General features: G+C 35.7%; 1 protein-coding gene across 1 annotated transcript in view; it reads left to right on the top strand.

The window, feature by feature from the left end:
• The window catches only part of Dnajc13 (DnaJ heat shock protein family (Hsp40) member C13), a 120,452-nt gene that overhangs the window by 89,597 nt on the left and 3,254 nt on the right, over nucleotides 1–27,601 (top strand). Inside the window, exons 42-55 of the mRNA XM_047563839.1 lie at nucleotides 2,188–2,301; nucleotides 3,336–3,452; nucleotides 4,889–5,066; nucleotides 6,063–6,154; nucleotides 8,014–8,113; nucleotides 9,973–10,047; nucleotides 10,260–10,372; nucleotides 16,271–16,440; nucleotides 16,602–16,644; nucleotides 16,995–17,168; nucleotides 19,089–19,268; nucleotides 19,540–19,680; nucleotides 22,204–22,347; nucleotides 24,481–24,580. Coding sequence (XP_047419795.1) covers nucleotides 2,188–2,301; nucleotides 3,336–3,452; nucleotides 4,889–5,066; nucleotides 6,063–6,154; nucleotides 8,014–8,113; nucleotides 9,973–10,047; nucleotides 10,260–10,372; nucleotides 16,271–16,440; nucleotides 16,602–16,644; nucleotides 16,995–17,168; nucleotides 19,089–19,268; nucleotides 19,540–19,680; nucleotides 22,204–22,347; nucleotides 24,481–24,580 — 1,741 coding nt within the window. The remainder of the gene's footprint in view (nucleotides 1–2,187; nucleotides 2,302–3,335; nucleotides 3,453–4,888; nucleotides 5,067–6,062; nucleotides 6,155–8,013; nucleotides 8,114–9,972; nucleotides 10,048–10,259; nucleotides 10,373–16,270; nucleotides 16,441–16,601; nucleotides 16,645–16,994; nucleotides 17,169–19,088; nucleotides 19,269–19,539; nucleotides 19,681–22,203; nucleotides 22,348–24,480; nucleotides 24,581–27,601) is intronic.

Here is a 27,601-nt window from a genome sequence, read left to right as displayed (position 1 = left end):
GTTCTAGTAAACCCTGAATTTGAAAATGTTCACATGCTTGTTCTCTCAGCCAAGGAAGTCAGTTTATTGTGGATTGATGGTAATGATAACAGCATTTCCAGTCAAGTCTCTACAGGTGTAAATTAACTTTGTTTCCCAGCTGTGGGTCCCACCATAATTCTTAGCAACCTTGAATCACAAAGAGATAGGACAAGAGAGTAAATTTGGAATGGTGTTTCCCAGTGAGCAGAGTACTGGAAGTCAAGAGATAAAATGTGTTTTTAGCTGTTTCTTTTAAGCTATAGCTTATTCCAACTTAAGGTTGAAATCCAGACAGTAAATAGATACAGACATACCCATACACACATGCATACACATTTGCATCCATGTGTACTTACATAGATGCAGTACAAAAAGCAGTACAATCTTGGCAGATCCTGACTTCTTTGTCCTCTTTTATGAGGATCATTGGGGAAAAGTCTGATAATATATCATTAAGGAATTAGGGTTTTTTTTGTTTTGTTTTTTTTTTTTTTTTTTTTTTTTTTTTTTGAGATGCTGGGGATTGAACCCAGAGCTTTATGCATATGAGGCAAGCATTTTACCAACTGAGCTATATCCCCAGCCCACTAAGAAATTAGTAAGCTACAAAAATGCACTGGATAGAATACTGTGAACCCTAGAAGTTTTTAAATGAAGGCACCAGATCCTGTTTTGGGTATTAAAAAAAAAAAAAAAGAAAGAAAGGATTGATGAATCTATACCAAATGTTGACTGTAGTTACCCTTGAATGGCAAAATAGTAAACTGTTTTTCTTTTATTTTCTTGAACGAGCATCTATTACTTTCATAATAAAAAAAAGTTCTCAGGTTTCCAAAATTCAAAGTATTCTTAGAACATAAACAGTTGGGGTTTTGTTTGTTTTTTATAAGCCAGCCTGCTAGATCTTTGTTGTAGTGAGGGTCATGTTTTCCCATGCCCCTGAGTAAGAGGCAAGAGTGTTAGATGTCACTCTAGCTTTGTCATTTCCTGGATTTTGTGTGATACTTTTTGCTGACAGAAAACATTTGTTTTTCCAGAAATTCCAGCAAGTTGGTTATCGTCTTCTATAGACTTGAAAATTTTATAGTATTTCAAAATTGAGTCTTGGAACAGGCTCTGCCTGGATTTAATAATTGCCTATTTTAAGCAGCTATTTCTCAAAGTTTTATGATTTCCCTAACCATTTATTTTTTCAGTCATTTTACTTAACCAGTACTTAACCTTTTGAAAACAAGGATGAGCTGACTTTACATTAGATGGAGGTTAAATCTTCTCTGCTTCATCATAGCACAAAGCTGTATAAATGTAAAGTGTAGATTTTCACTTGGACATTTTAGGAAGTGTCAAATGTCTTTGTTTACATCAAGCATTGAGGAGCGCTGAACAAAGTCAAAGCACCCTGGATAACTAAGCAGTCACCATCTGTGGCTGCTAAACTCCTTAATGTATCCTTGAATCAGGGTGTGGCCAAGAAAAGTATACCAGCTTTGTTGACGTATTTCCCTTCATAAGAGTATGCTTCAAGCTGGGCATGGTGGCACATGCCTGTAATTTCAGCAGCCTTGGAGGCTGAAGCAGGAGGATCACAAGTTCAAAGACAGACTCAGCAACTTAGTGAGGCCCTAAGCAACTTAGCAAGACCTTGTTTCTAACTAAAATATAAAAAAGGGCTGGGGATGTGACTCAGTGGTTAAGTGCCCCTGGGTTCAATCCCCAGTATCACACACACAAAAATAAAATAAGGGTATGCTTCATAAAGACTTAAATTTTGTTTTCAAATATATGTATATAAAGGTAGTATGGTTTGTTTCTTTTTTAATATTTAATGAGTGTTTACTAAATATTTTAATACAAAATTACTGAATTTTCACCATAGCAGAACAAATGTTAAAGATGTTGAAATCAGACTCAGACTTGAATCCCAGCTCATCACTTACTGGTTGTGAAACCTGTGATAAATAACTTGATCTTTCACAGCCTGGGTTTTTCTCAACTGCAAAATGGATAATAGTACCAAACTTCTTAGAGTTATTGGAATACTTAATGATATCCATTACACTTAAAGTACCTATTATAGAGCTTTGCATGTCTTAGACATTAAAAATAAGTTATAACTTTAATCATTTTATTTTAAATGTTACAAAATGGTCATGTTCTGTCTCCTAGATTCTGAAGATGCTTAACAGCAACACAGAAAACCCCTATTTGATATGGAACAATTCTACAAGAGCAGAACTACTGGAATTTCTTGAATTACAACAAGAAAACATGATTAAAAAAGTATATTATTTTATAAATTTCTTGGGTAACTTATAAATTTCTTGGGTAACTATAACTGCTTTACAGTATCAAATGTAAATTTCTCCTACCCTGCCGCCTTCCAGTGGAGAAGCTAGTTAGCCATGGTGGGAGGCACAGGTGCTGGGGGTCAGTAGGATAGGAGATAAGGAGAAAGCCTGTATAACCCACACCCTAGATGGTTGGATATTGATGGTTTGAAGACAATTATATTTGTAATTATGGAATTTATTAGTCATTACTCTTATATCCTAAGTGACTAAGAATTTGTTGTTTTTTTTTAACTCATTCCATGATAGTTACACTCAAGTTTTTAAGTTTTTAAGAATGACAGAGCACAAGAGAGTAAATCTCATATATATCATCTCCTTTTGTATCAGAATGCACTTGATTATTAATATCTTGTCGTTGTTAGCACTTTACAACCTATTCCATACTTTGACATGTTATTTTAGTATGACCTGAATTCCTTGTGACTTCATCCTATATCTTCATGGGAACTTTTTTTTCCCCCACTCCTCTTTTCTTTTTCCTTTTCCTTAAATGAAAATTGTTCTTGATTTCTTAAGCTGTATTATTTCACTGTTTCTTTGTATTCAGAAACTGTTTTCCAGCACTTTCATATAATGTGTTACTTCTTCATACCCAATCCAGAAGTACTCATTTCTCAGCTTTATCCCCATATAGCTCAATAGAACCAAACGTCTGCCTAATGGAGTAAGAAGAGCGAAGTGTTATGTGTGCTTTGTAAACTCTAGCTCTAAAACACTGTTGGCTCACCTCTGTGATCCCTTGAAATTTTTAAATAATTTAATTTAATCTTGGAACTAAAAATTATAACTCAACATTATTGAGTACTCTTCCAGAGTCATAGTACTCAGTGTAAACATTAATATTGCATAGAGCACTGCAATGTGTATCAGCATTCTTCTGTTATGAAACTGAATAGGGATAGATTTAGAAATCAGATATTAATGATTCTGAATTATATCCTCCCCCCCCCCTTTTTTTTAAAGGGTGATTGTGACAAAACTTACGGATCAGAATTTGTCTACAGCGATCATGCCAAAGAACTTATTGTGGGGGAGATTTTTGTTAGAGTATATAATGAAGTCCCTACTTTTCAGCTAGAGGTAAACTTTCTGCCTGTAATTTTGTCTGATGCCTTTGATAATGTGTGACTGAAAGCTACTAGTTTATTCATACTTTATACATTGAAATAATACCTCCTCTTTGCCAAATTAATTATAAATAAACCTAGCTAAGTTTTTGATGGGGTGATCATTGACTACTTATGAACCTCTTTATCTGATTGTTGAAGAATTGAGGGTTACTTTAGTATTTTTTAGTTATCAATAGATATTTATTTAATTTATTTATTTATGGGTAGTGCTGCAAATCAAACCCAGTGCCTCACACATGCCAGGCAAGCATTCTACCACTGAGCCCCAACTCCAGCCCCAAGAATTGAGTTCTTATGCATAATATTCCCCACTGTGCCCAGCACATCTGCCTTCAACTCCCAAAGTACAAGGTCAGTTACACTTTCCATCATGCAGAATGTCATGACAAGACAGGAGGCATTCTCAGACCAATTAGAAGAAAATATAAGTTGATAGCAGAGAGGTCTTTTAGATGACTGTGATCTCATCAGGCTATCTCTTGCAGTGATCCTTAATTACATCCAAAAGCAAGTGAGGATCTTTTTCTTTTTAGTGCTTGGGAATTAGAAATTTTTTTTTTTTTTTTTTTTTTTTTTTTTTTTTTGGTTCTAGGGATTGAACTCAGGGCTGCTTAACCACTGACCACATCCCTAGCCTTTTTTTATATTTTATTTAGAGACAGGGTCTCGCTGAATTGCTAAGTGCCTTACTAAGTTGCTGAGGCTGGCTTTTGAACTTGCAGTCCTCCTACCTCAGCCTTCTGAGTCACTGGGATTATAGGTGTGCTCCACTGCGCCCAGCTTAGAATTCTTTCTCTTATTCGGAGGACATTGCGAGGTGGATTTTGAGATTGATTTGTAAGGAGGAAAGAAATGAATGAGGCTTTGTTTTGGAATTTGCTTTTTGGAAAAAAGAGGAATTTCTTAAACCATAATGTTATTTATCACATAGTATCTCATATGTATGTGTGTGTATATAAATAGAATTATTAAACAGATTAATTTGTGAAGTCCCTTTGAGAACTATCCTTTGAATTTATATTCTAGATGTATAGAATAATTTAAAATATAAATGTTATAATATCATGCAATCAGTTATTTTGGTAAAGGGAAGAAGTACTCTAAACTTAGAATTATTGTACTGAGGTACTTGTGGGAATTTACCAGATCTCTGAAAGTTAAGATATACTCTACTGCAGTTTGGTTTGTTTCCTTCCTCCACCACCCCTCCCCACAACACACACACATAGAACACACCAGTGTGTAAAGATGTATTTGTGTGTGTGTGTATAATTTAATCTTGCTTAGTCACTTTCATGGGTGAAATTTTTTCTTTTGCTGAAAAGTTTTTGTAATAGGTTATTTCTGAAGCCACACATGTGTTTTAAATGTTCCTCTGCTTGACAGGTTCCAAAAGCATTTGCTGCAAGTCTCCTGGATTACATAGGTTCTCAGGCCCAATATCTGCACACATTCATGGCCATCACACATGCTGCAAAAGTGGAGTCAGAGCAACATGGAGACCGCCTACCAAGAGTGGAAATGGCTTTGGAGGCTCTGAGGAATGTCATAAAATATAATCCAGGTGTTTGATTTTACCCTTGATTAAAGAGAACCTTAGAATCAAAGAGCTCTAAAAATTTCCAATTCTCAATTTTACAGAAAAACTCATGGGAAATTATACTTGGTTATAATGTTATACTTGGTATAGTTTTAAGAGGAATTGACCTATTAATATTTTCTACCTACAAATAGTAGGTTGAGGAGAGGAATCAAGGCACCATGCTTAGAATTCCTATTGCTAAGAGAAATTGAATCTGAGTTGAAAAGGCAGAGTAATTTTTGATAGTATGAAATTTCACATTATTGACATGAATTGGCATATTAAGTATAAGTGCTTGGATTAGATTTATTCAGTAATATACATTTTGCCTCTTCTCTAGTACTAACATAGTGCTATATACCTATGGGCACTCATATGTTTTTGAAAACTTGCCTGAAGTTTTTAGTGTCTAAAAATTCAAATAATAAAAAGGTGAGAATTTTCACTCTTAAACATTAGTCTATAAGAGACTGTTTCCAAAAGTATTATCACTGCAACCTGACTCCAGCAAGATGCATGAGTGAAGTTCTAAAGATTTTTCCAATTCCAATTTTGGTAACTTTAATGTGATAACATAGAATATAAAACCTAAAATAATATGAAATTCCATTTAAATTACATGAAGGCTTCAGATCTTTTTCCTTTTTTTTTTTTTTTTTTCTTTGTTTTGGTACCAGGATTGAACCCAAGGTCACATTCCCAACCCTTTGTTTATGTTCTTTGTTTTGAGACAGGGTCTCGCAGGTCTAGAGGCAGGGATGGGATTTAAAATATGAAAACAAAGAAAAATTAAGAAACCCTAATATTTTACTTGTTGCCTTCTAGTGCTGCTTAGAGATACTTTACTCACTTCATGTCGTAATGTTTAAAAAGGGTCATCTGAGACTTACGATTTAACAGTAAACAACTGTGTGTATCAGTTTTCTAAAGGTCTATAATTTAGAATATCTTGGAAAAACCATTATGTTTACTCCCTAGGCTCTGAAAGTGAATGCATTGGGCACTTTAAGTTAATATTTTCTCTTCTCCGAGTCCATGGAGCTGGTCAAGTGCAACAGTTGGCTTTAGAGGTAAAAGTAGTTTATAGTAAAGCATGTTACATTTCCTACCACTTAACTAAATATAGTTTGAGCCTCGACTAATTATCTGAAGTTGGATAAAAGTATGCAGTTTTTTCATTTTACCTATCAGTGTTTTTCAAGGTGTTTCCTTTCTTGGTCACTATCTATCATACATAAGGGCTTTGGGCGGGTTGTTAGATGTCCTGGTCAGTGGATTAGAAATAGGCTAAGCTTAGAAAAGCTACAGACCAGCAAGAAGAGGAGGCAGGGTTTCCATGATTTCTCTGTCCCTGCAGAGAGACATAATGCAGCCAGGGTACTGTTTGGGCTGTGCATGTCATGTGGCTTTGCATTCCAGAGAGCCCAACCTCAGTTGCTCTCCCTTCAGATTTAGTAGCAAGGTAACCTTTTTTGCTGAGTGTTACAAATAGACACCTGGGTGTGCTACTGTTAATAGGAGTTATTTTGGAAAGCCAGCTGCCAAAACTTGTGGGTCTTAAGGGTCCAAGAGAAGTTGGAGGCCCCTTCTTCAGGAGATTGAAACCACTAGTCCTCCAGGGTGCTATTTGAGTGCCGAGTTCCCTCTGACAGAAGCAGAAAGTCCCTGGTCACAGGTGTTCTTTACCCAGGCACCCCAGAGTAAGCTCCCAGGATCATTTTTCAGATGATCCTGTTCATTGTAATACACACAATTTATTACATAGAACACCAAATTCAACCCTGTTTTAGCAGGTAAAGAAGTGGTTTATGAGTAACGCACTTAGATTACCTTTTGGCTTAAAACAGATTTTTAATAGACTACTAATAGTAATACAATAGTAATAGATTTAAAAAAATTAACAGTCTTTTATTTGAGAACCATGCTTCCCTAATCAATTCCTTCAAGTATCTTGTAATTTTTAAAATAAACATCATTAATCTAGAATACTTTGCTTTGAAATGCTGAACATGGTTCAATTAAGTGGCATTGATCTTTAGATGTATATTGTAAAAATAAGAATTGAGAAATCATTCTTTGTTTAGTTCAGCTTTTGTTTCACTCTGACCAAAATACATGACAAGAACAACTTAGAGGAGGGAGTTTATTTGGGACTCATGATTTCAGAGGTCTCAATCCATAGATACCCAACTCCAGTCCTCTGGGCCCAAGGTGAGGCAGCACATCATGGCATAAGGTCCCAGAGTAGGAAAGCACCTCACTTCATGGTGGTCAGGAAGCAAAGAAAGAGCTCTACTCACCAGGGACAAAATATAAACCCTAAAGTCATGTCTCAAGCAACCTTTTCTTCCGACCACACCCTACTGTCTATAGTTACTGCCCAGTTAATCCACATCAGTGGATCAATCCACTGATTAGGTTATACCCCATAACCTAATCATTTCACCTCTTGAAATTCTTGCGTTGTCTCACACATGAGCTTTTGGGAGGCACCTTATATCTAAATTATAACATCCTCTTTAAAAAAAAAAATACCTGTTTTGTTATATGGAAAGGTAGATCCAATCTGTTATGTTGAGTGCTAAAGACATTTACTTTTTCTTCTAAGAGCAAAAGAAAGTCCCAAAAGTGAAGATCATTATCTTCCTAACTGCCTGTATCTCAAATATGTGATTGGAAAACACTATATTGTATACCATAGTTCTGGAGCATGTTCTGGTATAGGATGAAAGGTTTCTCATAAACCTTAAGGTATTATTTCTCAAAAGGTAAATCTCAAAGTCAAAGTAATAAAACCAATCTTTAAAATTAAAAATTAGATACTTTGTCTTCCAAACATTTTCTCACTTTTGTTAAGTCTATGTGACTGAATTTCATTATGTCTGAAATTATTTCCAAACCTTTTAATATCCTGTTGATTAATTTTCAGGTTGTAAATATAGTGACATCTAACCAAGACTGTGTCAACAATATTGCAGAATCAATGGTTTTGTCCAATTTATTGGCTCTTCTACATTCATTGCCATCAAGTAGGTATATTCACAAATGGCATTTTGGAAACCATAGAATGACCAACCCAGGGACGGGAGCAGTTGCATAGCTATTGCAAAACCTCAGGCAAATGTCATCCATATTTAGTTTTGGAATATTTAAAGTGGGATTCTTTATACTAGATATGTCTTCCTAATTGTGTTTTACATAAATTATAAAATTATCTTGAATTTCCCATATCAAAGGTTGAAAGCTGGGGATGAGAGAGGTCTAACAGCAATGGAAAATAACCTGGGATTGTTGGGTTTTTTTAGTATAATCTATACATGAGTAATTAATTAAGTAATTAATGAAAATTAGTATTCCATAGTTTATTAAAAAAGACAGTCTTGGGTGCTAGAAAACATTCAGCTTAGCATTGCCTTGCCTACTTTATGTTTTTTTTATTTTGTTTTGTTTTTTTCTTTTTGTTGTTGTAGATGGACATAATATCTTTTATTTATTTTTTATGTAGTGATGAGAATTGAACCCAGGGCCTCACACATGCTAGGCAAGCACTCTACCACTAAGCCACAACCCCAGCCCAACTTTGTGTTTTACTAATAGATTATTACCATATAGGATAAAAATACCCCAGACTAATTTTTTGAGTACAGCCTGTGCTATTGCAGATTGCTCAGAAACTGTACAGTTGTCCAGTAGTTATAGTTGTGCTAAAACCAACCTTGAGATTGCTTTTCAAAAGGAAGATTTTTCAGTGTGTCATGAAATTGCAGTTTAAATCTAATCTCACCACAAGCCATAAAATACATTGGTCAGTTGACTTTACTAAACCCTTGGATGTCATGGTAATCTTAATTTTGTGTCTTATCCCCTCCTTGAGAATAGGACCCTATCTCTTTCATCTTCCCATTGCCTGGCATGTATTCAGTGTTTCTTTATGTTCAGTGAATTGAATGGAGTTGAATTTTCATTGAGTAAATTTTTTTCTTTTGAATAAATGACATGCTTGAAGTATCTCTTCAAAATAACAACCTGGAGAAATAATTTGCAGATTCTTTTAATTATGACTGCAGCCTTAGTTGTTTTTTCCTTTTTCTATTTTTATTGGTTTTCAATAATGTTGTAAGACTTTAAACAATACAAAACTAAACTGGTTGTTAAACAGAAACCATAATTTTAAAGTGTAACTTTATACCAGATTTATTCAGTAGTTAACATTTTAATCTTACAAGTAAAGTAGGTGACGTCTAGATGTTTTCACCAATTTTGCTATCACTTACACATAATTTAGGCTAAATTATCTACCTTATATAGTGTTTGCTAAGGGATGTTGTTATTGTATTGTTTTAAACTCAGCCCAGTACTTGAAAGTCTCTACCCTCTTTGCTATCACTTTATTCCTTTGTCTTTCTGTCTGTCCCCAGTATACTTGCACATCAAATGGCAGTGACTAGGTGGGAGTTGAGCTTGTGTCCAGAGAAAATTATTATGTCATAGAATGGGACTCTGTTTTCCAATGACTAGTTCCTTGTTTTCCTGAGATAGTAGTACCAAGTAAAAATCTGAGACAGGTGTCCTCTGGATATCAAGAAAGGAGAAGATTTTGTGTGTGCAGGTAGCAATAAGGTAGGAAAACAGTATGCCATAGTAGTTATGAGTATGGACTTGGAGTCAGATGAACCTAGATAGAAAACCCAGCCATAGAGCTCACTAGGTATGAAATAACAGGCTGGGTATACTGGGCCTCAGCTTCCTCATCATAACACAGCCTTTCTAGTTATTGTGAAGATGAAGTATGATTCCTTATCTGGAATACCTAGTTCATGTTTGGCACAGATAGATGCCTAGTAAATGCGAGGTTAATGCATTCCTCGAAATGTCTTTTACTCTGTAGGTCGTCAGCTTGTTCTGGAAACTCTGTATGCTTTGGCATCAAGTACAAAAATAATCAAAGAAGCAATGGCAAAGGGTAATGTATAGAGTTCTTTTTTATCCAGTCTTATTCAACACAATGAAGCATAGTTTCAGTTGCTTTTTGTGCAGTCTGATAAACTAGAAAAATGTTTTAGTGACCTTAAAGTTTAAAAAAAGTCAAACAGCATTGAGTTGAAATAAGGTTGAAAATGAATTTTACTGATTGGAAAATAATATAAAGCACTGATTCTTTTTTTTCTTTCATAGGAGCTTTGATTTATTTATTGGATATGTTCTGCAATTCAACACATCCACAGGTTCGAGCCCAAACAGCAGAACTTTTTGCCAAAATGACAGCAGATAAACTAATAGGTCCAAAGGTGAGTCTAAAACATAGTTCTCAGAAGGAAATTAATTGTTAAACCTCTGTTACTTTGATACTGATTTCATGAAATTCACCAGTCTGAGATGGTGAAGATAAAAAAACAATTTAATATGAAAGTTGAAAGAATGACATCTCTGAGATTGTTGCTGTATATTACTAATTGAGAAAACTAGTCAGGGGAGCTTAGGCCAGAGTTGAGACATCTGAAGAAAATGTGTGGATTATGACGATAAGCTGTTCATATCCCTAAAAGAAAGAACAAAAGTACATTTAGGTTATGAAAGAAGGCGGCTTAGACTTCACTCTGCAAGGATTGGCTTATGGGGTAGCTAGTGAGGCACTGGTGATCTGTCTTTTACATTCCGTTTCCTAATTGGTAAGGTTATACCACCCACAGGAAGTGGACAGGAGTGTAATGACACCTCTGCTTTCCTGCTCCGCAGGGAGATTCGAATCTGGAGGTGACCATATGCTCTCTGAAGCCATCATTCAGTTTGAATAGCAGAAATTTATTAAAGTAATTACTTCTGAATAGAATTTCATTCAGACACAGGTGTAATCAAAGTCCTTTGATTCTGTTGTTAGATCAGTTCCACAAGAGGTAGTGCTCATAGTGCAGCACATCAGAGGCATGGGAGAGCTGTGGAAAAGAGAGACTTCTAAGCCTTACTACCAGAGTCTGATTCAGGAAATTGGGGACAGGGCCCAGGAATTTGCTTTCCTAGTCCATTTCCCACATTATTCTTTTGGAACCTGTCTGGACTAACATTTGAGAACCACAGCTCAAACATATCTGCCAAAGTACCTTGGGTAAGGAAGAGGCTACAGGTAACCTACCTCCATCTAAAGCCATCATGGCCTCCCCTGGATGTGTTGAGCATCCATGAAAAGTTTAGTTTGGAAAAAAAAATTGTTCAAAGCTAATAAACATTTTTTACATCTGTATAACAAATTAGATTCAGTTATTACTATTGTAGTCTTGCTTGATCTCTCAGAATAGATGTTAACAATCTGTCATATGACCCAAAACAGTTTTACTGTAGTAATAAATAAAAGTTTACCTTCAGCCAGGTTGATGAGATGAGGGAATTACCTTTGAATGTCTACAAGAGTCCATTAAAGAATGAATATTGAGCCAGGCATGGTATCACACATTTATAATCCCAGCAACTTGGGAGATGGAGGTGGGAGATTTGCAAGTTTGAGACCAGCCTCAGTGACTTTGTGAAGAACCTGTCTCAAAAAATAAAAAGCTGGAGATTGTAGCTGAGTGGTAAAGCATCCCTGGGTTAAGTCACCAGTACCACTCCCCACACAACCCCTCAAAATAATTTGTAAATATTGATATTTAGTATTGAGTTTTCTTTTTTTTTTTTTTTTTTTTTGTGGTGCTGGGGATTTGAACCCAGGGCCTTGTGCTGATAAGGCAAGCACTCTACCAACTGAGCTATATCCCCAGCCCCTAGTATTGAGTTTTCTTAAGCCAGGAGTTGGGTAGCACATAACTGCAATGCCTATTGTTAGATATTTTAAATAGTATGTTAAATGTTTCAAATAAGTTTGTACTAAAATTGAGCTCTTCAGTAACATTTTTGGCCTTTGAAATACATGTGGGACAAATATTATCAAGGTGAATGTTTTTACATTTAAATTTTCTATATAGGAAAAATCAGCACCTTAATTCAATGATTTGCAGCAAGAGACAGCTGGTCAGTAAACTTTTTTATTTTTCCTTTTTGATAACAGCTTAATTGAAATGTAATTGATATCCAATACAGTTTAATGGTATTTAGGTATATTTGTAGATTGAGCAACTGTAGTCAATTTTTTGACCATTTTTATCAATACAAAAGAAGCTCCATGCCCTTTAGCAGTCACTGTCCTGTCCACCTTCTCCCAGGACCTGCTGTGCACTATACTTTCTGTCTCTATAGATTGTGGAATTTCATATAAATGAAATCATATAATGTATTCTTTTGCGACTGGTTCCTGTCACTTAGCATGTTTTGAAGATTCACCTATTCCTTTTTATTGCCAAACAATATTCCACATTTTATTTACCTATTTTATTTCAATGAACATGTGAATTGTTTCTACTTTTTGGCTATCCAAATACTACTTCTGTGAAAATTTGTGTACAAGTTTGTGTGAGCATTTGCTTTTTTTTATTTTGAAATGGAATTTCTGTCAGATGGTAATAATTTTGAGGAATCATCAGTGTTTTCATAAGTGGTTGCACTGTCTTCTTATTTCTTTACATACATATATAGCACTATAATAGCTCCTCATCTTCTCTAACACATTATATGTTTTGTTTTGTTTTTTATTATAGCCATCCTAGTAGTGCTATGTCATGGTTTTGATTCACACTTCCCTGGCTAATGATGCTAAGTATCTTTTCATGTATTTATTGGCAGTTAATACAACTTTCTCAGAGAAATGTCTCTTCATATCCTTAGCTAGTTTTTTAATTGGATTGTGTTAATTGTTGAGTTGCAATTGTTCTTTATATGTTTTGGATACTAACTTCTTATGAGATACATTATTTAAATGTACATATTCTCTCCCATTCTGTTGATAATTTTTTTCATTTTCTTGATCATGTCCCTTGAAGCAACAAAGCTTTAAATTTTGATGAAGTCCAGTTTGTTTTATTGTAGCTTATGCGTTTGATGTCATATCCAAGAAACCCATTGCCTAATCTGTGTTTTCTCTGAAGAATTTTATGATTTTAGACCTTATAGTTAAGTCTTTGATCCATTTAGATTAATTTTTTGTACATGATGTGAAGTGTGGGAGGGACCGATAAACTTTTTCTTTAAAGAGCTGTATGGTAAATCTTTTATCCTTTGTGGGCCATATGATTTCTGTCATGAATATTCAGCTCTTCTATTTAACAGGAAAGCATCCTTCAGCTATAAATGAACGAATGTGACTGTGTCCTGATAAAACTTTATATACAAATTCATGGCAAGCTAAATTGGCCCCTCATTTGCTAACCCCTCTTGTAGAATAGCTCAGTAGCCAGAACATAACTTTGAAGGTTATGGTAAAGGAAGGTTATGGTAAAAGAAGGTTATATGTTCCATATAAATTTTTTTCTGAAATGTTTAATAGTTTTAGACACTAGTAAGTGTTCAGTTTACATAGTTGTTAGTACTTAAAATGGGTTTTTTCCCCCTTTGAGACTCAGGATGCTTAACCACTGAACCACATCCCCAGCCCTTCTATATTTTATTTAGAGACAGGGTCTTGCTGAGTTGCTTAGGGCCACCCTAAGTTGCTGAGGCTGGCTTTGAACTCATGATCCTTTGCCTCAACCTCCTGAGCTGCTGGGATTACAGGCATGCGCCACCATGCCTGGGTTTAAAATGCTTTAAAAATTCTGATAAACTTGCTTTATAACCAGTTTTTACAAATTAATAGGATAGGGTCATTCATTAAATTGACGATCAAATAGGCATTCTCCAGACATCAAATAAGAAGACTCTTGATTTTGTATAACTGGTCAAATAACTTAGTGCCTTTTTTTTTTTTTTTTTAATATTGGACCATAGTAGACTAGATCAAATAAACTTAGAAATAAGAAAACCTTGGAACCAACCTAGATGTCCTTCAATTGATGAATGGATAAAGAAACTGTGGTGTGTGTGTGTATATATATATATACACACACACAATGGAATATTACTCAGCTATAAAGAATAATACAATTATGGCATTTGCAGGCAAATGGATGAAATTGGAGAATATCATGCTAAATGAGATAAGCCAATCTCAAAAAACCAAAGGACAAATGATCTCACTGATAAGCAGATGATGACACATAATGGGGGGTGGGAGGGGGGCAAGAATGGAGGAAGGAGAGACTGTATAGAGGGAAAAGAAGGGTGGGAGGGGTGGGGGGGAGGAAAAAATAACAGAATGAATCAAACATCATTACCCTATGTAAATGTATGATTACGCAAATGGTATGCTGTTACTCCATGTACAAACAAACAATATGTATCCCATTTGTTTACAATAAAAATAAATTTAAAAAAAATAAGAAAACTTACTAGGTTAAAACATTTAGCCTAAATACAATTAAAGTTTTCTTTTGTATCAATTTAATAATACTAATAAATACAGCTTTTAAATCTATGACATTTGAAATTCATCTAACAGATCAACAGGTGATTTGTGCAGTAGTGTCTTATAAATACATAGTATTACAAGTATATAAATGATTTGTTTATAGAAAGGTTATGCTTTCAAATTTAGTACTTACCGTAAGAACAATTCCATTTTTTTGTTTTAAGCTATGAAGTATTTAAATGAGATTAGTGTTTTTTTTTTCAATATGCTAGAATATAATGAAATGTAATAAAACAGGTACTTCTCTAAAATTCACGTAGAATGGCTTCAACAGTGTTCTGTTTGGATTTTAATGTTGCCTAACTGTTGGGTTTCTAATTAAGTATCCAGTTATCTTTCCAGAAGACAATTTTGTTAAAATGTTTAGAAACAAGAAGTGATTATATTAAAGATAAAGTGATTGGCCTGGAATAGCAAATTGGCAATGTGGCATTGTAAGCAGAACTTGTTAATCACAATCCCGGGCTGCTAACTTGGCTTAATGACTTTGAATATTGTCTCTCCAAACCTAAGTTTCTTTAATTCCATAGTGAGAAAATTAAAATAAATTGATCTTTAAATCCTGCTCTAACTCTTAGTGTGTCTTTGATATATATTTCTCAGAGCTTTGTGAAAATGCATTACTTACTGGGAGTAAGTGTATGACAGTGAGCGGGTCAGGCATGGTTCATACTCAGGAGACTCAGGATGAAGAAGAGTGATACAATCACTTTCAATACCTACTTTTGTTCTCTGTAGAGCTGAATTGTATTTTGGCATAAAATTCTCAGCATACATTAGAGAACATACATATATATGGAAGAAATAAGCTTGTGAAACTTCTGACTGATTTTATCCCAACAGCATTTTTTGATTTAGAACAAAAGCCCTCCTGTGGGAGCCTCAAGAGAAATTGATTCTTCTCTGGAATGTTGGGTGTCTGTGGAGCACCTGGCCTGATTTTATCTTGTGTATTCCTTCTGTCATGTAACCGACATTGTTTACTTCCATTCCTTGGCAGTTAGAAGTTCATGAGCTAAATTTGTGGTAGATATCACTACCAGTTACACAGAGCTTCTGATGTTTCTTTTGCAGTCTTTTGGGTCTTCATTCTTTCAAGTAATCATTTGCCAAATGCCAGGACCTTAGAAAGTAAGCAATGAGCAAAGCAGACCAGGTCAGGGAAGGTTTCCCTAAGATGAGAGTTAAGCATAATGTAATGTGGAGCAAAAACCATGTGATGACAAAGATACTCTTTTCCCTTTGTCCTTATGCCTCACTAATTTTCAATCTTTGCATAGTGTGTGCTACATATGGTTTTTAAAACTACTTTTTAAATTCTTATTGAAAGAAAGCTCACTGTAACATAAAACAGTGTTAGCATGAGAAATGCTGGTTTTTGAGGGCAAGGGGTGTGAGGAAGAGTTGAACAGATGAGCTAAGGATGTTCTCAAAAGAAGTTACAGGATGTGCATCACCCCACAGGGGATACTCTGGGAAATTTACTCTCTAAATTTCTTAAGTTTCTTAAGTTTGAGTCAGGGGATGGAAAGGAAACTTGATAGGTAAGTAGGGCCAAGTCATAGTGAGTCTTGGGAAAGTTACTTTTGCATAAACCAAGGCTTTTCTCCCACTCCAGAATTTTTAGATAATAGTTATTTCTTACATCAGTCATATCACACATTGCTCTGATATTCTTAGAAAACTGTAAAAAGCAAGCTGAATATTGAGATGTTTCCAATAGGTCTTATTTTCTTTCTCATACCTCTTCCCATAGGTTCGAATTACATTAATGAAATTTCTGCCTAGCGTTTTCATGGATGCTATGAGAGACAACCCTGAAGCCGCTGTACATATTTTTGAAGGAACTCATGAAAATCCTGAGTTGATTTGGAATGATAGTTCCAGAGATAAAGTGTCCACAACAGTGAGAGAGATGATGCTAGAGTAAGTAAAGACAAAGATAATAAAGCCTTCAAATAAAATCCACAGGAAGGGCAAACATTTCCCACTCTGCCTCTCTCCTCTCTAAGACTTGCTCCAAAGGTCACTGCAAGTGTTATTTTGTGACTAAAGTTTGGTATTCTTTCCCTCCTTTTTCCCTCAAGGCACTTTAAAAATCAGCGTGACAACCCTGATGTTAACTGGAAGGTAAGATATACTTTTATCTTACAGGGTTTTGTTTTGTTTTGTTTTTGTTATTTTTTAATTACTGCTGAGTTAGTTTAAAATCAACCTATATCTCTGTCATTAAGACACTGAGGTACACCCCTGAAAAAATAAAGCTTCAGACATGAAAGCAGGAATACTTTCTTTTGAAGTAGCTAATAAAATCATCCTCTCTGACCTTTAAGAGAAAATAAAACAAAATTATTATTTGATTATATTAATGACTCGACTATTTCATTATATGTAGAATTCTTTAATTGAACTTGCATTTCCTGCTTTGTGTACAACTAAATGATTGAGTGATTTGACCATGATTCTTTTTCTGTTTAAAGTTGCCTGAAGATTTTGCTGTGGTGTTTGGAGAAGCAGAGGGTGAACTTGCTGTTGGAGGAGTTTTCTTGAGAATTTTTATTGCACAACCAGCATGGGTTCTCAGAAAGCCTAGAGAATTTCTGATTGCACTCTTAGAAAAATTAACTGAGCTTCTGGAGAAGAACAATCCTCATGTAAGTGTCAGTCATCAATACATTTCAGAATTTGCTAAATATACTAATTGTTTTCTTAGGAAACCTCGCTCGTCTTCACTGACCATGCATTAAGAATTAGCTCTCTTTCAACATAGCAACCACATGTAAATTTAGATATGCCCATTAATTTTTTTTTCATTTTTCAATAGTGAAACTAATACCATGGTTATTTATAGATAAAATTTAGAGATGTCCATATTGGCTTGATATTTCTAAGAGTTACAGAAGCTCTGAAAGAATATTTTTGCCACACCATTTCCAGTGATTATATAACTAATCAAAAACCTCAATGTTTGGTGTTACTTTGAAAATGTGTCTGTGCTCTTTGCTCCACTTCGTGTGTATGGCAGGGATGACCCTTGTCACAGAAATTGACAGTATTGGAACCACATGGATGAACCCTGTACTCGTGCTCAAAACCAGAGTCTTTCAGGAAAGCAGAAGATAGCCTTAGTCTTGGTTTGGCAAATCAGAAACCCTGATAATGTCTAATATTTTGTTATCTGGACAGTTATGTTGAAAGCTAGAAATAGATGGTTGTTGTTGAACTAAACACACTAGCTGTAGAGCAAAATGATTTAAGAGTCTAAGCTGTGTTCGTTGGTCCTGGATCACCCAGCCCAGCTTCATCAGTAACCAGCTGGATTCATGATTCTGCTTCATTTGCCTCATAGAATGATCACTGCATCTGCCTGAGGCTGAGGTTTTAATAAGTTAGTGTGTATGGAATACCTAACATGTCTGCCACATTCCAAGTGCTTAGAAATTGTTAGTTACTATCCTTAGTTTAGCAGAACTTTAAAAAAAAAAAAATAGGATTAGGATGCCAAATATTTATCACTGTCACTTTCTACTGTCATGTTTCCCTTTACTAATAATTTTAGTACATACTTAGTTTACTTATAAAATGAAATCCTCACAGATGGGGGTATTGCTGAGGCCCTGGGTTCAATCCCCAGTGCCCAAAAAAAGGCGGCGGGGGGAGAGGGGGGAAGCATAAGGAAATTCTCAAAAGCTGAAACCTAGCAAGGAAAAGCAATAGAAATTTCATCATATGTCACCTATCTTTTTGGGTACATTCCAATTTCTTTGTTCATTTAAAAAGTGTCTTGTTATGGATATGTATGTGTATAATCCATTATCTATAATAGAAAGTTCATTATAGCACTCAAATATGTTTAATACAGATTGAGCATTCTTTTTTTTTTTTTTTTTGCGGTGCTGGGGATCGAACCCAGGGCTTTGTGCTTGCAAGGCAAGCACTCTACCGACTGAGCTATCTCCCCAGCCCAGATTGAGCATTCTTAATCTGAAAATGCGAAATTTGAAATGATCCAAAATCAAACTTTTTGAGTATCATAACAGTGCTAAAAGTTTTGAATTTCAGAGCATTAAACATTTTGGATTTTGGGGTTAGAGATGTTCAGCTGATAAACTCTATGTAAATATTCTCAGATTCAAAAAAGTTCCAAAATTGGAAACACTTCTGAAGCATGTCAAAGTAATATTCAACCTGTAATAAGAATTTTAGTAGAACTGAGCATAGCGTATCTATATTCTCCTTGATCATTGATGTTGTCTAACACGGACATGTCTATAACATTGTCTAGAAATTTCTAGTATCATCTTTTGGGAGATGATCTCAATAGAAATGAGGTACACCTGGCCCAGTGAAATGCTGTTTAGATAATACATTCTTAAGTCCTTTGGATGCATGCCTTTTATCAAAGAAAATAAAAAGTTTGTTGTTCTCTTAAGTTTTATGAATCAACTTCCAGGTGTTAGCACTGAGAACTTTTGGAATCCCTAGTTTTGAACACCAAATATATTGCCAGGGATATCGAGAACTTTTTCAGTATTTTGATTGTTTTGATTGGTTTTTTCTTTTATACTTTCCAGGGAGAAACTCTGGAAACTTTGACAATGGCAACAGTATGTCTCTTCAATGCACAGCCTCAACTGGCAGATCAAGTCCCACCACTGGGCCACCTTCCCAAAGTTATCCAAGCAATGAATCACAGGAACAATGCCATTCCTAAGAGTGCCATTCGGGTTATCCATGCCCTGTCTGAAAACGAGGTATTGATGAATCATTCTTTAGATTATAGCTCTAGAATTTTATCTGTTATTTCCTCTTCCAAACAATGCAATGTAAACCTCTTTCTAACATGAACTGCATGGTATTTTATTAATTCTTAAGCCAGTTTAAATGGTATAATTAACAGGAGATGGAATTTTATTCAGTTTATTATTAAACTTGAAAGTAGTTGTTTTTAAAAATGTGTTACCTTGGTATTTATGCTACATAAAAATGTTTCTCTACAAGTAAACTTCTCTTTTGGGGACACAGCTGTGTGTTCGAGCCATGGCATCTTTAGAAACCATTGGCCCACTGATGAATGGAATGAAAAAACGAGCAGATACTGTTGGTCTAGCCTGTGAAGCAATTAACCGAATGTTTCAGAAGGAGCAGGGTGAATTGGTAGCACAAGTAAGTGACTTTCTAGATTCAACACTATTTTAGGAAAATAAACATAGTAGACAAATATTCCCTGGCTAAGGTTTGGTGGAGATAACTTATGAGTTTGTACACAACTGTATATTTTAACAATTTCACCAACTTCAAACTTTTTTGGCTACTTTTTGTGCATTTACTCTGAAGTTTTCATCACAGAATTTGCTTTTTGTGATCAAAGGTTCTCTCTGATAAGTGGTAGCTTAAACCCAACAAAGTGGGGGTGGAATAGAAATTCAGTGGATAAGACAAAGGGGAATGAAGGGAGGGAGGGGGTATAGGAATAGGAAATAGTGGAATGAATCAGACATAACTTTTTATGTTCATATATGCATATACCACAGTGAAACTTCACATCATGTACAACCATAAGAATGGGATCCTAATTAGAATAAGTATATGTATGTATCAAAGTATACTCTGCTGTCATGTATATATAAAAAGAACAAATTAAAAAAAGAGAAAAAGAATTCCTTTATCCTCTTTGGAAAGATTCATTCATTCCTTTGTTTCTTAAGTCGTGTTGTAGAATCATGCCAAGATTTTATTGTCCTTTTCAAAGAGACTTTTTACCTAGTGAAGTAGGACTTGATACATTATCAATATTGAGTAGATAAGCACTAAAGACAGAAAAATCACACCATAAAATCTAACAACTGTTGCAAAAGTGATTTTTCAAAATCACAGAAATACAGTTTTTTGTTTTGTTTTGTTTTTTAAATAAAGTATAGCTCTTAAGACATATTGCAGGCTGGGGTTGTGGCTCAGTGATAGAGTGCTTGCCTAGCATGTGTGAAGCACTGGTTTCTATGCTTAACACTGCATATAAATAAATAAAAAATAAATTCCAGTGACAACTAAAAGTATGTTTTTTTAAAAAAGTATACATATTGCAGGCTGGGGAGATAGCTCAGTTGGTAGAGTGCTTGTCTTGCAAGCACAAGGTCCTGGGTTCGATCCCCAGCACCGCAAAAAAAAAAAAAAAGAGTGAGGCTAAGAATACATATTGCACAATTTCACCAATGAATGGAATCTAAAACAATCAAATTCATAGAAGGAGAACACAGAATGGTGGTTACCAGAAGCTGGGAGGTGGGAAGAATGAGGATATGTTATTGGTGTGAAGTTTCAATTAGGAGTAATAACTTTTAAAGATCTATTGCACAGCTTGGTGACTATAGGTTAATGTATATTTCAAAATTGCTAACAGTAAATTTTAAATGTTACCACTATAAGAAATAAATTTTTGAAGCAGCAGATGTGCTGTTATACATTCCACATTGTACTTATATATCATAACATCACTATCCTATAAATCTATACAACAAAAATTAAAAAGTAGTAAAATACAACTCAATCACTCTTCATTTTTTAATTTTTTTCCCCCTCTGGTACAAGGGATTGAATCCAGTGACGATTAAACCACTGAGCCACATCCCCAGCCCTTTTAATAGTATTTTTTATTTAGAGACAGGGCCTCACTAAGCTGCTGAGGCAGGCTTTGAATTTGTGATAGTTCTACCTCAGTCTCCCGAGCCGCTGGGATTAGCCACTACACCCAGCTAGTCACTGTTCATCTTAAAAATTCTTTGGTGACTTCCCATTATTTGCCAGATGACAAAGTGACATCTGACATTCTTTGCCTGAAGACAAGGACCTATTCTCCTGGTTCCCTTTCCTGCAACATCTACCCCCACCCTACAACCTCACCTCTAGTCCTTCCTTTAGGCAGGTAAAGATATTGGTAGATCTCAAGGAGATAGTGAATGCTCTGAAGTTCAAACTTAGGGTTGGCTCGGGAGTTTACTAGATGCAGAAAAACATGAGCTAGTCCTACCACTTGATGGCCCTGTGACCTCAGGCATGATTTTTAACCTTACAGTGTTTTGAATTCCTCATCTGAAATAAAGTTATAAACTTATGACTACTTCACAAGTTAAAAAAAGAGGTGCACTCACTAAATGTCAGTTACTTCCATCTCTTCCTTTTGATTTTCAATGAAGATTGATACCACATTATTATTTAGCTTTTATTAGACTGATATGAACTGATGACTGCAAAGATTGCTATTTTAAGATAATATGGGAAGATATTAAGGCATTTCAGAGATTGTTACCTATTAGCGTAGTATCATTAGAGCAGGCACCGTAGTGGCTAAAAACTCAGGTTCTTTGCTTTGTGGGTCCAAATGCAGATTACATTACTGCCCAGTTCCTTGATTATGAATGTGTACACTGATTTTCCATCTATAATAATAATACCTAATTCGTTAGATGTTGGGAAGATTAAATAATTGATACATAGCATTTAGAACAGTTGACAATAAAATAAAATCTCATTAAATATTATTATTATTAGCTACTAAAACAAGAATCTGTATCTGGCATTAAGATACTGTGAAAACAGGTTGCTCTTCTTCCAGGTATTGTCCTGGAGTATATCTTCAGTGAGTGATGTACGTTTTCCAGTATGATTATAGATGCTTCATATGCCTTCTAGGCCCTGAAAGCAGATTTGGTCCCATATCTCTTAAAATTACTCGAAGGCATAGGCCTTGAAAATTTGGACAGCCCAGCTGCCACCAAGGCTCAAATCGTTAAAGCTCTCAAGGCGATGACTCGAAGCCTGCAGTATGGAGAACAGGTGAGTTTACAGGCAGCATTGTAGATCTGCTGATTATAACAAGGTTTTCTCAAAAACAGGGTCATGGCTGTGGGCAATCTGAACACCTGTGTTCGTATCCGCTCATGTCTGCAGCTGCAGAAGAGCCAAAGGCCAAGGATGGGTTTCCATAACTGCCTTAGTGAAAAAGCAAAACCAAACACTCAGCAGTCACTCGGGAGCATTCCTTTTCTGCATGGCAGGGCATGTTTCAGGAAGAAAAATGCTGAAGAATATTCAGCATTTCATACTTGATAAAATTAACTTTGATATTGTCAATGGGAGTCTAGGGGTTGTTTCTCTTTAGTTTTATTGTTGCTTTGGAGAAGTTCTTCATTCAGTTTACTCTATGATCTTACCTACTAATGTTCTTTTCTCATTTAGTTGAAATTTTTATAGCATAAAATTAACTTTTATGCTGAAAAATTTATTGGAATTTAGCACATTAAGTGTTATGTTGTGCAAATACCACCTTATCTAGTTCTAAAACATTTTCACTGTCCCTGTATCTATTAAGCAATTACTACCTATTTCATCCGCACCACCACCACCACCGCCCCTTACCTCCCTGTCACCCCCTGCCAACCACTAATCTGTTTTCTGACTCTATTCTGAATGTTACTTATGAATGGAATCATACCATATGTGACCTTGTATGTCTGCTTCTGTCACTTAGCATGCTTTTTAGGTTCATACATGTTGTAGCACATATCAATGCTTCTTTCCTTTTTATGTCTGAATTATATTTTGTTGTACGTATATGCCACAATTCGGGTTGTTCCATCTACTAATGTTCTTTTATAGGTTTAAATTTACTCCAGAACTAAAGCCTTTCTTTAATAAATCCACAAGATTCCTATGTGCAAGTAAAGAAACATTTTTGATGCTATGGCCCTTTTATCAGTATAATTTGAATGATTTCAAATATTAAGAGAGGTAGTATATACTGCTGCAATCATTAAATAGAAAGTTTTAAAAAGTATTTTTTTAAGTTTTGCCCAAGTCTGTTCTGAATGTAAAGAAAAGGCATTCTGTGTACCACTTGTAGGCATTTGCCTATCCCTGACCCACCTCCCATTTCTAGTGATAAGATGAGCAAAGAAACCCACCTTCCACTCCCAAGGGAGGGGAGGCAAGAGTTATTTCCCAAAATAGGAGCTCCTCTCTCATCTTCACAGCTCATTGCTTCCTCTTTTGCTTTTTTCTAAGGTTGGACTGCTGTCCTATCTTGGACTCACTCACATGGTCCACATGTACATAACTACTTTAATGTGTACTGCTAAATTATCTGGCACTGTCTGTACTCACTACCCAACTGTAAGCTTTCCATTTGACTTCAGAGATAGAGGCTGTCCCTCTCATTGTTCTGTCCACTGTTCTACCACATAAGACGTCTGATATTATTTAATCTGAACATTGATATGGAAAAAAACTTCTCTAAGTAGGTATTTCCTAAATATTTTTTATCTGTGTCACAAAGAAAGAAATATTTTTCATCTTAGTTTGGTATATAGTCACACACATACACACACATATTACTTATTTTCACATCTGTGTATTTTATAGAATATCTACCCATTTTATATATTATACTCTGATACTTTTCTGTGTTCACCTATTTTATCTTCTCAAGTATGCTGTTCACTCCCCTTTTAAAGGATTTCAGAGATCCCCAACAGGTCACAACCCATAATTTAAAAGACTGCTTTAAACTTTTAGGTCCAATTTGTAGAATCCTCTCCTCAAACCTTTCCTCAGGAATAGTTCATTTGCCCATACCACACCATCAGCCATCTGTTACCATCACAAGAAAATACTTTCTTAGGAATCTTCCTGCCCTAATTATATAGAAATCAGTTCATTGCAGGCCCAAATAATAAGAGTCCAGCTGTAGAAGTGCTGATTTGAGCACTTTGAATTGGATTCAGGGAGATGTGCCCAGCACAGTGCCTGGGATAGAGTATTTGATGCATGCTTGTTCTTGCTCCATCTTTGGGTCTTTCCTCACCAGCCTTCTTCCTATTGTTTTCGAAGTTGGTTTTTCTCTTTAGTTCAGTCTTCCAAAATGTAGTCCTTAATTTGTTTATGTCAAAAGCACATGCTTCACTTCCGTAGGTGAATGAAATCCTGTCTCGATCTTCAGTCTGGAGTGCCTTCAAAGATCAGAAACATGATTTGTTCATTTCTGACTCACAAACAGCAGGATACCTCACAGGTAAGTCAGACCTAATTGGCTACCTTAAGACATTTGGCAGAAGCCATTTGGACCATCCTTTTGCCCTGAATAGACTTTGCATAGTGTTCAGAGTGTTCTCCTGGGCTATCACCGACCTCATTTTGGGGTGCTTCAAGCATGCTGTACAGCTGTGTTTTCAGCCCTGGACAGCATGTGCTCAGTTGTTTTGAGTGTCTGTTCACTAAAATATGTACTTTGCTTAGTTTTGACCCAATTGAATAAGGGTGTCATAAGTTATATTTGGAGCATGTCTATATTAAAATGTTTATCTCAAAACTATAAAAAGAATGGAGAAATAGCTGTTCAGGAGTGTTGGTGTCAGAAACATGGTAGCATCGTGGCATTTCTGTCAAATAATAAAATGATGCTCCAAATATATGTAATGTATATGTAAAATATTTTTCTTCTACATTTTCAGTGATTAGTCTATAGTTTTGCTGAATATTTTGTTCTCCCATGAGGGAAAGGGAATATCATAAATGAAAGAATGTTTGACAGCTTTGGATTCAAAAGATTATGTTTGGAACTCAGGACATTTGTCCATTTGCCATACTAATTGCCATAATAATTTTAGAATATATTTTTTCGTATTGGCTCCTGTTTAAGAAAAAAGTCATACTAATAAATTGCTATGTGCTAAAGATGAAATGTAGTGTCTGGTATAAAAGTTTTTAGTTTGAAATTACCTTTAAAGAATACGAGGTGGTTTTAGCCAAGTACAGTGATACACACTTATTACCCCAGCCACTTGGGAGGCTGAAGCAGCAGGAGGATTGCAAGTTTGAGACCAACCTGGGCAACGTAGCAAGACCTGTCTCAAAAAATAATTTTTAAAAGGGGCTGAGAATATGTCTTAGTGCCTCTGGGTTTAATCCCCAGTGAAGAAAAGAAAAGAATATGAGGTGGTTCTTGCTGTCTGCCTGAATTAGTAATATATAAAAAGATGGCAGCCCTCCATCCCTTAACCTGAGATGATATAGGTAAATTGAGAGAAAAACATTGCACCCAGTGTTTCCTATATTGGTGTAATTGTTTTAATTATCCTAATTACTAGTACAGAAGTTTATTAAATCATGCAGACTGAATCAAGTATTAAAAAAATAGGGGCTTTGGAGAAAGTTGTACCTTTGTTTCAATTTTAGAATTGGTTGTGACATTACTGGTTTTCCCTTCACTGTAACTTTAATGTAAATTAACTTCTTAAATTATTTGGAGAACCGTCAATATTACAAACATGATCTTGGGCTGTTGGCCCTGTGTGTATATGTTAAAGAACAGAGTGTCACTGATTTTCTTTTTACTTTTCCAACCCTGCCCCTGATTTTTGTGGGGAGAAATTCGTGTAGAATATGAACTTGGTCTCTCCCACTTCTCTTTTTTAAATTAGGGGCAAAGCTGAAGCTTCTAGCCAGAAGTATGTTCTTACAGGCACCAAGAACTGCCCTTGAGGTTGCTCCCATGAGTTCACACTTTAGTGGCATTCACTTCTTACTTTGTATAAGGATAGTGGGATCGGAAGACTGCCTTAGTTTTGTTAGCGAAGAGTAGAATAGACTTAGAAGTTGGCTGCAGGAACAGCATCCTGTAGTTTAGAAGCCTCTCTACAGGAAGCCTCTCCTAGTGCTGCTTCTTGTTCTTGTGCTCAGCATTCATTGACGTGTAATAAAAAGGTACCAGGGTCCTTGACCTACTTGACAGCTCCGGCCAAGAGGTTATGATTAGAATACAGAAGAGATGGTGTTTATCTTTAGAGACTTAGACTTCATTTGGTCTTTCCTCTCATCTAAATTCTGTAATTATATTGGTTCTCACCCACTTTTCAAATTTCCTAATACCATAAGGGATAAAAAGTACAGGGAGTAAAAATCTTGTCTGTGCCTTTCCCTTTCAGTCGTCTTCTGAATGATGTACAGGAAGCAGCTGTGGTAAGCTGTAAGAATTAGAAGAGCATTAGGGGAAAAGGCAAGCTGAGATTTACAGGTCTCTTCATATTGTGGACGGACTCAAGGGGTAACAAGTTCTGTACCACCCCAACCCGCAGGGAGATAGTATAAATCCCACCCTGGCAGAGGCCTGGTGTTGCTGTGTCATCCTGAAGGCCATTGCTAAAACCTCAGTCCCGTCCACACAGGACAGTCTAAACTAGCTATGATCTGTGTTAGCCTCAGAACTGCCTTGATTCTTGGCACAGCATCAATCTTAGATGTTCTTGTTGAAATGTTGGTTGCTTGACACAGTTTTTCCACCAGCTTTAGTCTATTCCATTTGAAAGGACCAATTCTGTTTCAAGAGTTAAGATTCTGAGTTAAATGCCAGTTGAACGAATGCATGTTCATTGCTTAGGTTGTCAGATTGTTTTTTGGTTTTAGCTTTTTCATTAATATATTTTGTGTCATGAGTTTAATGAAAGGAGCAAGTACTTCCGATACTGCTAAAATCTCATTATGTGGAATTCAGTGGAATGTACTCAGTGTCATGTTGATTCATAATTCTATTTAATTGAACTGTACTCCACGCTACCTCCAATCTTTAGAAGATAGATTGTACCCTGCCTTTCTCGAATCAATTTGCAAATGAACTAAGGTGCTGTGAGAATACAAATCACCAACCCTTTCTTACAACTGGTGTCTTTAGATATGTTTGGCAAGTGGGTATTGTTTAGGAGATGGGGAAAGATAAAGGAAAGTTAATTACTACTTCAAAGTAAGGTGAGAATGACCAACAATTCACTTAAGATTTTCTTCTCTCTCACCACTGAGCAAATGTCTTTCAGTCACATGCTCAGATTTAAGATAAAATTAATTTGAAAGTCCTAGGTAGGATTGCTCAGTGTTGGTAAATTACAATGAGATTACCTACTCCCATAAGTTCTCTGCCCTGATATATGTTTTCTTATGATAAATGCTTATTTAACAGTGCCTCAGTACTATAGATATGTTGTTGCATTATCTAGTGCCTGCAATTACTTAGCCATTTGTTAGGTTCCAGAACAGCTTGTTG

This window comes from Sciurus carolinensis, chromosome 9 (genome assembly GCF_902686445.1).
Source record: "Sciurus carolinensis chromosome 9, mSciCar1.2, whole genome shotgun sequence".
NCBI lineage: Eukaryota > Metazoa > Chordata > Mammalia > Rodentia > Sciuridae > Sciurus > Sciurus carolinensis.
This window is presented reverse-complemented; position numbering and strand designations above follow the sequence as displayed.